The sequence below is a fragment of the Musa acuminata genome, chromosome BXJ3-11 (genome assembly GCF_036884655.1).
Source record: "Musa acuminata AAA Group cultivar baxijiao chromosome BXJ3-11, Cavendish_Baxijiao_AAA, whole genome shotgun sequence".
In the NCBI taxonomy this organism is placed as follows: Eukaryota; Viridiplantae; Streptophyta; class Magnoliopsida; order Zingiberales; family Musaceae; genus Musa; species Musa acuminata.
Window position 1 is genome coordinate 7,419,925 of NC_088359.1, and position 14,249 is coordinate 7,434,173.

At 39.2% G+C, this 14,249-nt stretch overlaps 2 protein-coding genes across 10 annotated transcripts; both read right to left on the reverse strand.

The window, feature by feature from the left end:
• Window positions 1-173: 173 nt before the first annotated feature.
• On the reverse strand, window positions 174-2,127 carry LOC103970778 (protein TIFY 10a). The gene is made up of 5 exons (XM_009384697.3): window positions 1,854-2,127; window positions 1,399-1,534; window positions 875-1,122; window positions 706-763; window positions 174-626 (listed from the first exon to the last, which is right to left on the reverse strand). The coding sequence occupies exons 1-5, from the start codon at window positions 1,981-1,983 to the stop codon at window positions 488-490; spliced, it is 711 nt and encodes a 236-aa protein (XP_009382972.2). The 5' UTR covers window positions 1,984-2,127; the 3' UTR covers window positions 174-487.
• LOC103970777 (probable polygalacturonase) lies at window positions 1,995-8,544 on the reverse strand. Of its 9 annotated transcripts, none has more exons than XM_065174744.1 (9): window positions 8,418-8,496; window positions 8,198-8,263; window positions 6,839-7,482; window positions 6,482-6,602; window positions 5,537-5,785; window positions 4,848-5,001; window positions 4,060-4,411; window positions 3,146-3,250; window positions 1,995-2,133 (listed from the first exon to the last, which is right to left on the reverse strand). In XM_065174744.1, the coding sequence occupies exons 3-9, from the start codon at window positions 7,259-7,261 to the stop codon at window positions 2,086-2,088; spliced, it is 1,452 nt and encodes a 483-aa protein (XP_065030816.1). In that variant the 5' UTR covers window positions 7,262-7,482; window positions 8,198-8,263; window positions 8,418-8,496; the 3' UTR covers window positions 1,995-2,085. The 9 variants fall into 9 exon arrangements, with proteins under 9 accessions (XP_065030816.1, XP_065030814.1, XP_065030813.1 ...); XM_065174742.1 differs by having other exon boundaries at window positions 3,166-3,241; window positions 3,959-4,411; XM_065174741.1 differs by having other exon boundaries at window positions 3,166-3,250; window positions 3,959-4,411.
• Window positions 8,545-14,249: the final 5,705 nt, after the last annotated feature.

Consider the following 14,249-nt stretch of genomic DNA (forward strand, 5'->3'; position numbering starts at 1 on the left):
CAAATTGTTAGCGAAAACAATCTTTGTAAGAGTAATTTGATTCTCACTCTTCAAACAGAATTCATTTTATCTCCCCTGCTTCAGAGAAATTCTGGTAATTGACAATAGATGGCTAAAGCCGACAATCAACAGAGAAAACAGTAGGATTGTGTTTCCACAGTTTGAAGAGATAATTCCATTCAACAGCCACAATTTATTTCAGCTTGCATTAGAGAACACCATTCAAGGAAGAGAACAACATTTCCAGCTACTGGGATTTGAAACCTGTTCAAATCACAAAAATAGATGTATATACAGAATGTTTCTTTCTTTGCTTTCTGTCCTGGAGCAATGAGCTCCAGTTCAAGAAAGAAGAATTCTGTAATCTAAGCGATCAGTGACAACATCCATGAATCTAGTTTGGAAAAAGGAAGCAAGTTCCTCAAAAAGGAAGTGATCAAAGCTTGTGATTGAATAATTCGCTTCGAGCGGAGAAGCATCCAGGATTCTATCTGTTATACTCAGAGCTTGGACTGAGGCTGGGAATGGAGAATCGAGGACCCAAGCCGAGCCATGATTTGTTGTCCTCTCGATTAATCCCCAATTCGGGAGAGGCAGACACTTGATATGGTGATCTTGCATTGATCCTGAAATTTATTTAGAGGTTACGATCAAATTTGGCATATTTCCTTTTCTCTGGTAAATCATGAGGCAAGAATTACCTACCGATCCTTTCTCTTCTCGAGGAACCGTTGGAGTGAAGCTTTTCTAGCAATAGGAAGATCTGCAGTTCAACAAAGCGACAACATCAATGCGTTGTAAATTTATGAACTTGCTATCTATCTTAGAACGGATCAAACTCTGGATTGGACAACAACAAAGACGGATTCATTACCAGGAAGATTAGGCTGTGCTGATCTCGACATGTGGACCTGGGGAACCAGTGAATTGTTGGCAGTGATGGGCACCAAGGTCGAAGTTTGATAGGAGACGGAGACGGATCTTGAGCTCACAGAGTTTTGTGATGCTGAGTTTCCCTTGGTTGCTAGCTGCATCAGATCCTTGGCCTTCTCGGCTGGGAATTTGTCAAACACCAACACCTTCCCTCCATAGAAGATGGTAAGTTGGCCTCTTGCTGCCTCCCTGCAGTAGTAGAAGCAGCCACATAAATGATCAGGTCACCTTCAAATTTCTCGTCATGGTTGATGCCCAGATTGCATTTCCTCCGGTGACAGATGACGAACAACCAACATCAAGATGATTTTTTTTTTTGTGTTCTACGATCTAAAGCATTTAATCTTGTGCGCTTATACATAATATCAAAGAAAGATTAAATGGTGGATCGAATCGATGTAGGGCATTTTGTCAAAAGCAAAGGGTTTTCTTTGAGTGGGAGGAGTTCGGAGGAAAAGATGAGACCTGGCATCCTCCAACACAGCGGGGCCAAGATCAACACTCTGGGGGAACATCTCCTTGGCGCCGTCCTCTCCCCGGCAGAGGTCCGCCCCAGGGATCACGCTCATGGTGGTCGGAGGCCGAACCGATTCCGATTTGCCTGAAAAATCGGATAAATATATCAAAAGAACGGAAAATTACTTAGATTTGGAACGCTGGGAAAAAGAAAGCTGAGATCATTGGCAGATTTCTCGAGAAAAACCCAAAAATCCTGAAGACGAACAAAGGAAAACCAAGATTCCTTTTTTCCGGGAATTTCTCGTTTCAACAGAAAAGAACGATCAGCGCGAAAAGGATCGATATTTACGAAGAAACCGAGTTGGGGCATCTCAATCACATACGTCCTCGATCCGACGAAACATACGAAATTAAAGCAGGAATCCCCAAAATTTAAATGAAGAAACCCCGCAAGCTCTCACCTATAGCGGCGTCTTGGGCGATCCCGAGTCCAAGGTCGGCGATGCTGCCCTTCTCCTTGATGTACTGGCTCAGGAGAGTGCAGGTCACCGCGAAGTTGGTCCTCCCCTGCTTCCGCCCCGCCTCGGCCATGACTCCTCGTTCCACCGTCGAAGCAATCGATGATCCACGATCACCCTTCTGCTCCGGAAACAGGCACGGATTCGCCGATCACCTTCTCCGCCCTTTCCACTCTCACGATCCAACCCAGTTGGGGTCGCCGGCCATCCTTCCCTCGTCCGCCTTTGTTTATAGTGCGGCATTAGAGCACGTGATTCTCGCGCATCGGCGAGAAATAAAAAAAAAATGATATTTACATAGAAAACAACTTTGCATTTATATCCCGCTGAAGTCACCGATCTCTGTAAAACGTCCCTCGAAAGTTCATCTTTACATATACACCCCGTAAAGATCCAAAATTTGTACATCCTTTCTAGAAAGTATAATCGATGTTTTATGTTCTTTAATATCAAGTAAATATAAACCCCTATCGGCTCCATTACTGAGATTTATTTAGTTTTATATTCGATGATTCAAAATTTTGCAAGGATAGATAGCTATATGTATAAATCAAAACGAATTTAATCTAAAAAAAAAGAAGAAGTGGCAATGGAAGCACGAGGTGGGTATGGGTTGGCCCTACACAGAAAGAAGGAATATATATATATATATATATATTAGTATGGGAAAGAAAAGAGTTATCTATTATTAGTATGGGATGGGGTGGGTTGGAAGGGAAGGGAAGGGAAGCGAAGAGAAACGTGGAGAACGTGGGTTTTTGGGGGGAGGGAAAAGCGCGTGGGAATCTTGAGGCGCGCCGTCCGCGCTTCCAACGGCGAATGATGCAATCACGGGCGGCAGATGGGGAGGGGACAGGGTAATTAATTGAAGCCACAGCTGGTGAGCGGCGTGACATCGGCGGGGACAGGCTGGAGACAGTACTGTTAATACAACAATATAAGATATATATAAAAGATTAAAAAAATAAAAATAAAAATATTGTTCTTCTAGGAATTGCCTCTTATGTTGAAGTCAATGTTGGAACCCTATTATCTTAAGTTGGATAACACAATAAATGATTGCGTTTTTTAAAGAGGACTTGGGACCCCAAACAAATAATAAAAAAAAAGGAAGAACCCTATCCACTTTTGGGAAGATATGTAGCTGAAAGTTTCTCGAGACAAACAAAAAAAATGAAAGAAGGAAATTGGCAGGCAGCATAAAATCAAAAAGATCTCCAAGAGATAAGGGGTACCAGCAAAGTGTGTGGCGTACGTGTAGGTTCCAGGAATGGAAGAAGGAAATGACTTGTGGGTGGATTAGATTTGACGCCCAAATCCAAGCTGCACACCTGCAAAATCTGACAAAAAAAAACATCACACATGGAGAGTCATGACCACACCTTTATATAATAAATCTTTTTCATGATTAATGTTCACTACAGCTTGCAAATGCAAATGCAAATTCTTCTCTTATCCCTTTTGATCACATCAGAGTATCCTTGAATTGTTTCTCATGAATAAACTGGCTCAAAATTTATGTTTGAAAATACATTTTTTTTTAAATGTGCATTGAAAATCTATTATATATAGTTTAAATTTAAATTAATATTTGATACATTTTTGTTATTGCTCACCTGCAATAACGTGTGCGTATATATATATATATATATATATATATATATATATATATATATATATATATATATATATATATATATATATGTTCATGATCTACTGGTGACCACCAAAATCAAATTCCAAAGAGAAATATGATAGCATCATATGATGTCGATGATGTTATTAAGCCCATAAATCAGCAAAAAGAACTCACGACATTTGCATGAGCTCATTTGTACAGATTAATAACTTCTTCACCTCACAGGCAGCTGATGAAAACATGAAGATCACCATTACATCAGGAAGTCAAAAAAGATTGGATGCGGTAATTAAGAGGAACAAGCCAAGCCTAGTATTTATCAAAAACACAACTCTATATCTCATAATCTGTGTAGGTAACATTTTGTTGTATTATTGAACGCTTAACTAACCGTCCATTCTCATCGTACCGGTCAAGGCTGTCACATGGTGCTGGGAAGATTGGACCGACCGCATATCCCTCTACATAAGAGCAACGGAAAGTTCGCTTCTTTTTGTAGGAAAGACCAACCTGCATATCCTGGAAGCTGATGCCTCTCACAAGAATCTCCTTGCTGCCTTGGATCTCGACTGGAATGCGGACATTATGACCATAAACTCCACGGAAGGTCAAGTTCCTGATTGTCGGAATGGCTTTGGGGTCAAAGCCATCATCAGGGTGCTCATTGTAGTCGGTCTTGATCACGATACCAACACTCAAATTATTGAAGGTTAGGTTGCTATAGGAGATGTTGTGAATGTATCCACCCCTCCCAGGAGCAGTCTTGATCCTCACACCACGCCGTGAGTCCCAAACAAGGATGTTTTCAAATTTGATATTCGAGATGCCACCAGACATCTCACTTCCTATTGATACTCCAGCACTGCAAGGTGCGGTAGGAGATACGTAGTCAAACCAATTAGTCTCAGTGCAATCAGTAAATCATAAACAAAAGCATAATATGTGTGTGCTAGGTTTATGCTGTGGGTAAGATTAAATGAGGTCAAGTAATTATGAAACTTCAGTTTAGGTAGCTCGTAGATCATATTGTTTATTGACCATAATTCATAAACCCAGTCACCGTTAAAAAGTAGATATCCACGAATAAACATCAAAATGATACATCCCACACCCCTTCAGGGATGATAATATGTCATAGCATTAAGATTCCAGATTTCACTAACAACACACATGGTACATTAGCTTTTTTTCTTATGTTTTGGTAAGTTTCAGTGGCGAACTGTGTTGCATATGAAGTCAACAAGCAACAGTTAATGCATACATGACTAACTAGTAGAGTTGTATGCAAAATGGCTTACCTCATCTTGGAGCGTAGAACAACATTCTTAACTAATATGTTTGTTGATGGTCGTCCATAGGCAATTCCATACCGGTCCCAACCACTCTTAATTGCTATTCCATCATCACCTACAGAAATGTAACTGTTCTCTATTACCATGTCCTCACATGAATCTGCATAGACAGTCCACCACAATCAGAAGCTACAAGTTGTAGATGCATGTCCAACGTAAGAAAAAATATCTATCTACATTGCTAAGAGTTAAAACCTGCGGTATCTCGAAACTGAAAGACATTAAATAGTTAACTGAAGAGAGTATTACAGCAGCCTACAGAGTATATAGAATAAGGGACAATTTTAAAATAACTTAAATGTTGAATTTAAAGCAAAATTTTAGGTTCCGTCATGAGCTTATACTATGCTATCATTTAACTAAATATAGCTATTAGGGAGACAACATTAAGGTGAAAGGGATTAAAAATTTAAATGACAATGTAGTGGTGTAAATTGACTTGACTTACTGCACTCAGTATAACAAATCCTAAATTTTTGGTCCATAATACATATATTGAACTGAGATGCAGTTGAGAAACGAATGAAGGTAAAGAATTAGGAACTCATAGATCATATATCCAGCTGAGATGCATGTTTTTTAAAAATAATAACAAAATTAAAATGAACATATTAAAAGCTTAGGAAGGAAGTTACCAGGATCTATGCCATCTGTGTTTGGAGCATCGTAAAGGGGGGCCATAATTGTTACATTTGAAATAGTAACATTCCTGCAGTCATAGGGATGTAGTGTCCAAAAAGGAGAATCTTGTAAAGTTATATTAGAAATTACAATATCTCTGGACCACATAAGCTGCACAAGAGGTCCTCTGGTGTGTTCCAGAAGTCCTTGACGATATCTTTTCCACCATGTTTGACCTTGTCCATTTATGGTACCGTTATATCCTGAAAACACCTAAAAGAATGCATCAACCAAAGAAAGCTAACAAGACGCTCAATAACTAAAAGGAAAAGTTTGATTTGGTATGGGGTGAACAAAGGGAAGCAGAAGCAATTAAAATTTTATGCTAATAAAAAATTAACTGAAATATGATAGCTTAATCTGTTTCTTTTCTTCTTTATCCATATTTGAAAGTAGACCATAAGCACATAAAAACTTTTTTTTTTTTTTTAACTTTTGTTTGCCTGCAAGTAAGGCAAAGCTACTTGATAAGTAATTGGAGGACTATCCAATGGTGTCCCCTTTGCTCCCTCACCTCTCGGATTGCTCGTCTTATCCACAGGTAAGCAAGGCAGGCGATGGGTAGAAAATATGAAACAAGAAAGAAAAAACAAATGGTCTGATCTAGTCACTCATTTAACAAAAGGAAAAAAAGTGCAGGAAAACTTATCTATACCATTCATTCATCTGTACTCCAGTCACTCAGATTTTGTATTGCAGTGGCCATGCACTAATAAAGACCTCTCGAGCTATAAATTTAATTTGAGTGATTACATAAAAGATCAATACTCTCCTCACTCTCAGTGACCAGGTTACCTGAACCCAAACAAAAATGAAGATGTATTTACTTATTGCTCTAACTGTAATAAAAGGATAGAAGATGTAACAGTTAAAAGGTACAACATATCAAATTGATTGACCTGTTATAACCACATCCCGAAGATTTTGTCCATGAATCAGACTTCCGTATCGAGGCCCTTTCAATTCCCTCCCCTGTCCATATGATGGCAGTGGAGGCATTAAGGTCCAATGCTTATAATCCTGTCAAAGAGCAAAAATGAACCTAATTAAAGTTAATGAAGGTTCCAGAGATGCCTATTTTATGCTCTGCGAAAGGATTTAACAGATGTTGATGTTTTATTCCTTCCAAATTATGAAGGGAGAGGCAGTGAAGCAGCTGGCGTGAACAATGAAGGCAGCAACAACATAAACAAAGAAGGTAAAGAGAGGCATCATAATTCGAGGGAAAGAGAAGAGGAATCGAAGTGTTGTCTCACCTCAATTCCCATAATCACGGCCCCTTCGGCGAGGAACAGGGTCATGTGGCTAGTTAGATTAAAGGGACCAGTGAGCCACATTCCCGGTGGTACGTTGAGCTGCCCGCCGCCGCTTCCCCCAAACTCCATGATGGCCTCCACCGCTTTCTCAAATGCCTGGGTGTTCAATGTGACACCATCCCCGACTCCCCCAAAATCCGACAGATTGAAGACCGTAGGCCGGAGCCGGGGGCACGGCCTCGGCGGCGGCGCCCACCGCCGCAATAACCCGAGGCGGCCGACGGCGCCGCTCTGCCACACGACGACCGCGGAGAACAGCACGGTCCACAGCACCGCAAGGAGGGTACGATGCGACAGGAGAGCCACGAGGAGTCGCCGCCGGTAGCGGTGAAGGTGGCGGAGCCTGGCGTCCTGGGAGAGCATCTCCGATTCTCTACAGGAGTCGGCGAGGCTTGCACCGACCGAGAGGTCTCCGCGAGAGGAATCGGATGGGGAAGACAGGTGGAGGCAGGATACGAGGGCTCGGGAGAACAATTAGAGGAGGAGGGATAAGGCTTTCACCAACCCCGTTCCAAAATTGCGGGACTTGGACTTGGACTGCCTTGTGGGGGAGTGTGATGGAGCAAAATAGAATGTTCTGAAATCTATGGAAAAGAAATAAACAAATAAATAAACATATTCATGCCCTTACCCACAAAAAAACAAAAAACAAAACAACAAAACAAAATCATTCGAACAAGAGATCGAACGGTCAAGATGTTATTGTTTTGGAGATCGACGGTCAAGAACTGATGGCATTGTCTCAAACACTCCATTGTATTCGAAATGGTGCTGTGATTTATTTAAAAGATAAAAAGAAAAAGTGAAGGTTGAGCAAATAGGATAAAGTCTTGCTCGATAAGATCACTGCTCCCCACGGCCCCTTCCTTGCTCAAACACTCCATTCTCTTGTTGTTCTAAAGCTGTTTTCTTTTGTTAATATCAGATTCGGGTGACAATGCAAGTTACGAAATCCATCCGATAGCCTGTTTTCCCAGATTGATCACATCTTGGGAATTTCCATTCCAAGATGAATTTTGTATTCCCTCAAGTTGGCTTCTCCAAGTCAAATTCATAAAATTAAGATGGAACAAAAACTCCTTGGATATTGAGATATTGAATTCAAAATAAACATTTAAAAAATATTTTGGATGGAACCATACATGAAAGACTATTATATATAGAGAGAGAATGACAGAGAGAATATTTCTCTCCAACCGGCGCTTCTACGTATTTCATATCTTAACATTTTGACCAAAGAAAGGATGTAAACTTTGACTTGGATATGAAAGATGGATGATGTACTTTTGAGTTACTGACCTGCTCATGGCATTGGCTAAATATGCTGAACTCTGGGATTCCCGGAAACCTTCCAACTCTTTTTATCTGCAAAAAATCATTCAGATGAGTCTAAACATTAAAAAAAAAAAGAAAAAAAAGGCTACCCGTTCGATTGCAAGTAATTTTTTTTCATTCATCTCATGAAAATCATTTAGAAACCTGATCGTGAATTATAATGAGAAAGAGAAATGAAGCACACCTAATTTTCAACTTTATCATCAGAACTAGCGGAGGAAGAAGGGAAGAGAAAGATGCTTTCCATGGCCACTCTGATACAACTGCAATAAAAGAAGGGAATGACATGCTTTAAGCACACCAAAATGGTAATGAACATGAACTAGAGAAGGTGGAGCTTGCAATCGGCCCACATAAAGGAACTCCATTCTTTTTCTCACAACCTTTCACATCCATTGCATCTCTTTCCACTTGCTGAGCCTGTTGAAAGTACATAACAATCTTGTCATGGAGACATAATTCTTTCCAGTAAATGATGAAACATGCTACTTCAATCTTCAAGAATGTAACATGATTATAAACCAAACGTATCATAATTATCTTGACCGTATTAGCTGGACCCTGGATAACTGAGCCTGAAAAGAATTTGCCATGCAAAAATAAGTCACAAAGGATGATTTTTTGAGCTCCACTAGAAATGCTCCATGACTGTAATCTGTTAATTCTTATGATGTTTCCTAGTAGAAATGCTTCTCATTTACTCACAAAAGTTAAGCATAAGTGTCTCCACACGTTTATGCAAAAATTACTGCAAGCAAATTTATGGTTAATGGTTAGGCTAGAAAAGTCGTATCAACGATAAATGTTAATGCATCCATCCTTCTGTGTAAGAAATAGCAGCTATGCTGTTACAGCATGCACAGAAGACGTTTGGAGAAACGGATAGGGAAAAATATATATATGAAAGCAGTGATAAGAGAAATAATAAATTGGTAGTGGATGGAGGTCACCGACCATCAAATCTAAAATTTCATTCAACTAATATTTCTTACTACATCGCTCAACTTCTATCAACAGTGTGCTATAATTTAAGGGACCTGAATGACATGATGAGCCAAACAGAGCTAAAACACAAGGCTTCTCTTTTTGGCATAAGATCATAAGTAACATCTATATTTTCCGAGAGTAAATTCACAATCACTTTACGCTTTCCTAATTGAGCCCCTACCTTAAGTAGGATGCGATCATCAATTTTAGGGAAATGGGCCTTTGAAATCACTACAAAGAAAAAGGGCAGCTCAGTCCACATGACACATGCCAATGCAGGGGCCTTATCCTTGTAAGCACATTGGTTTCCATCACTTGAAGATATAAAATCAAGTAACCTAAAGAATTAATGATAGGAAAAGTTAGAGGTAGAGCATCATGACACTTAAGGAAAAGACTAGCATACCAGGCTCAACCTATATGGTAATTTGGAACCAATCTATATTAATTTGGACTCGAGTATTTAGACCCCAAACCCTCTCCTACTTGACCACAAAATTCTTCAATGTGGCAAGACTCTTAAGTTACAAGATGAAAACAATCTGATAAAAAGGCATGTAAGAAGAAGAATAAGACAAAGATACAAATCTAATGACAAGTATGGCAAAGGAATCTAGAAGTAGCATATATGTAACCTTAATAATGCCTCTAAAAACATGTACATGAGCAGATGATAAAATTTGTTTTAACTAAGTAAAAGCACTCACCCTTCTAATCTCTTCAACCGAGACATTTATTGGATCGATCGGAAGATTCTCCCCTTCCAAATCCTTTTGGATTTTGAGCAGTATATAAAGAAACAAAGTGGCATCAAGCCATCAACAAACCAACATGTTAACAATTAAGTATTAAATGAGATAACCATACCAATTCTCCTACTAAGACGATATTATCCCCACGGATCACATATAGACCTAGAGGGATATCACAGTACAGATCTCCTACAATTACTTGCTCACAAGCACCTTCAACAACCACACTCGCTGTAAACAATAGACTACTACTATTAAACACCTCATATTGTGAGAGTATATGCAATCCAGTTTACAAAGAAAGGATAGATGATCACCAAATTTGTCGAAAGAGCGAAGAATCCCCATAATCTTTTGCCCATCAAGTAATAACACAAGAAGAATCTCAAACGACAATCAGAAACCTGCTTCTAGTCCAAGAATTCCAACTGTTTGAAACAGATAATCAGATAACTTGGAGAGGACAATTTAATGGATGCTTGCTTAACAACAGATGAATAAGATGGAATACACTAAAAAGAAAAAGAAACGAAGGTGCTATTGGATTGCCTGTCTTATCAGAAAGATGTAGGAAAATACTCCAAGCAACACAATCACTCTCCCTAAAGAAAAAAAAAGATCACTCTTCTTAAGTTAGTAGAAGAACAAATAAATACATACGGCCACCTCCTTTTGTAGGGTCCTCTTTTACCGTAGTAAATCCACCTGGTGATTGTAAATATCTCATTTGAGATTGCACAGCACCCTTTAATGAATGCCTGCTACTAAGTTTATTTATCCGAACCACAACAATAAAGGATACTTTGAAGGTCCATTTTAGTGTGGATAAAAGTGACCAATAACCACTTAGTAAAAGACCATATAATATACCGATAATGCATCGAAACCTACTCTCAATGACTAAATTTTCACAAGAAAGATGGCAAACAAGATCAATCCACAATGTATCTAAAAAGGATATTTCTGAAGCATAAAAATCTTTGGATATAAATAATAAAATTAAAGTAACCACAGGAAAACATGAAACCTAAGGGCAATGTCGTTAGATACAAGGAAACTGGAACTTGCAACCTCAGAACGAATGATAAAATAGAACAGATGTAAATAAAGAAGGTTCAAGATTTTAAACCTAATAAACAATCAAGCATTAAGAATTTGCCTCTATCTGTTCATCAAAACTAATTATAAATTTTCAACAATAAGGCAAACCGGCTAAATTCAGCTCAAGAGAGGAAGACAAAGGAGGTAATAGCAAGTTCACCATCGAGGTAGCTTGCAAGAGAGATCGAAAAGACATCTTCCGGTCGAGCCCACGACATCGCGCTCCAAACCTCTTCGGCCTGTTAAAAATTCGGCGATAAATCCCCCAAAATAGCATTGAGAGTACAAATTCCAAATTCTACACGGACTCACCACCCCCAGCTACGTCTCTACCTAAATCTCCTTCGAGAAAGAGAAACGCAATGATTCATTCAGAGCCCTAGCCCGATCGCCACCGAGAGCAGCCACCAGTACCGGCCAAACTGCTCCCAGATCGAGAAGTAAAGATCAAGTTCAAGAACAATTGTCGGAAAAACCTGTTAAAAGCGGAATAATTCTTTCCTCTCTGTGTATCAAAATAGGTTCCTCATCAAAATATCAATTTGATATCCAAATGAAAATATCAACCAACACAACATAAATAATAGAGCAAAAATTAATCACACAGTGAGACCAAATCTTTTAACGTGGAAAACCCAACGTGGGAAAAACCACGGGACCGTAATCCACCTGAAACTTCCACTATCAATAATGATAACATGTTTACAGTAGATCTTCTCTAGAATAACTAGAGGATCAGAATAACATCAAGATCATAGATCTTGCTCAAGAATAACATATTTCATCATATAGGTATACGATGGATCTCCTCAAAAGAGAATTCTAGGTCTCACAAAGTGGATATCACAGGAAAGTACCTTAGAGAGGGTAAATTATAGATACCGTTAGGATTGTAGAGTTTACTGTAAGAATTCTCCACATAAAATTTGGGTCGAAATTGACAACGTTTAACCATAGATCGTCAAGCAGAAAACTCAAAAACCTAATCTTTCTTTCTCTATTTCTCTCTTCTCTGCACGGCGCCGCACGCTGCAATCTCTCTGCGCACCTAATTTTGCCGTTTCTCTCTTGATTTCTTTGATTTGGGCTCATGGCCCAAATTTGTCAAAGCTCACATATGGGTTGGATCTAACAATTCTCCCCCTTCAGCTCATATGGTGGGTTGTATCAAGCCCGCTCTTCGCCTACATGCTTCAAGCTTCTCCTTAGGCAAAGACTTTGTCAACATATCTGATCCATTCTCATTAGTATGCACTTTTTCCAACTGTAATTCTTTCATCTCAAACACATCATGAATCCAGTGATATCTCACATCAATATGCTTAGATTTAGAATGGTATGTTGAATTCTTGGAGAGGTGAATGGCGCTCTGACTATCACAGTAAATAGTATATACTTCCTGTTTCAAGCCCAATTCCTGTAGAAACTTTTTCATCCATAAAGTTTCCTTACAGGCTTTAGTAACTGTTATGTATTCTGCTTCTGTGGTTGATAGAGCAATACACTTCTGTAACTTAGACTTCCAAGAGACAGCTCCTCCTACAAATGTCATCAAGAATCCCGAAGTGGACTTCCTGGAAACAGTATCACCTATCATGTCTGCATCTGTGTAGCCTTCTAACATAGGTTCATCACTGCCAAAACATAAACACAACCTGGAAGTACCTCTTAGATATCTTAATATCCATTTCACTGCTGCCCAATGTTCCTTTCCAGGATTAGAGAGAAATCGACTGACAACTCCAACTGCATGAGCTATATCTGGCCTAGTACAAACCATAGCATACATCAAACTGCCTACTGCAGATGAGTAAGGCACTCTAGACATTTCTTCTTTTTCTTTCTCACTTGTAGGACATTGTTTCGAACTCAGCTTGAAATGACCTACAAGTGGAGAACAAACTGCTTTGGCTTTACTCATATTGAATCTTTCAAGAACATTTTCAATGTAAGTCTCCTGAGATAGCCAAATCTTTCTTTTCTTCCTATCACGAAGAATCTTCATGCCAAGTATTTGTTTCACCGATCCTAAGTCTTTCATGGCAAAAGACTTACTTAGCTCTCTTTTAAGCTTTCCAATTTTTCCAACATCATGGCCAACAATCAGCATATCATCAACATATAGCAGTAAAATAATAAAATCATCATCTGAAAATTTCTTCATAAATACACAATGATCAGATGTGGTTCTATCATACCCTTGGCTCATCATAAATGAATCAAACTTCTTGTACCACTGTCTAGGTGCCTGTTTGAGTCCATATAAGTTTTTCTTAAGCTTACATACCAGATTTTCTTTTCCCTTGACTTTGAAACCTTCTGGTCGCTCCATGTAAATTTCTTCTTCTAAGTCACCATGAAGAAATGTTGTTTTTACATCAAGTTGCTCAACTTCTAAATTCAAGCGGGCAACCAAACCAAGAACAACTCGGATAGAGGATATTTTCACAACCAGAGAAAATATTTCTTCAAAGTCAATACCTTTCTTCTGACTGAATCCTTTCACAACTAGTCGTGCCTTGTATCTCTGTTGTGAGCTATTGCTTTCGGTCTTCAATTTGTAAACCCACTTATTCTTGAGAGCTTTCTTCTCTTTAGGCAACCTTACCAAGTCATAGGTGTGGTTCTCAAGCAGGGATCTCATCTCTTCTTGCATGTCTTTAACCCACTCATTCTTATTCTCATGTAGAATAGCTTCTTGGTAAGTTTCTGGCTCTCCCCCGTCAGTAAGCATAACATACACATGTGGAGGATATCTGGTAGAGGGTTGTCGCTCTCTAGTAGATCTTCTCAATGGAATCTCAACTGGTGGTGGAGGTAGCTGTTCAGTTGGTTCAACATCATCAACTGTAGGTGTATCATCACTGGTATTCTCATCACAATCTTCTTGTTCATCTCCCCCATGATCATCATGAACTACAGGTGAAGGAACTGGACCCAAACTCCAAGGAATATAAACAGAGATTTTTGGCTTCTCAATATTATCACCATTATCAAACAATTGATCTTCAAGAAACACAACATCTCTGCTTCTAATAATCTTCTTGTTCACTGGATCCCATAATCTGTACCCAAACTCTTCATAACCATATCCCAAGAAGATACATACTTTTGCTTTACTATCAAGCTTGGACCTCTCATCTTTGGGAATATGAACAAATGCTTTACACCCAAAG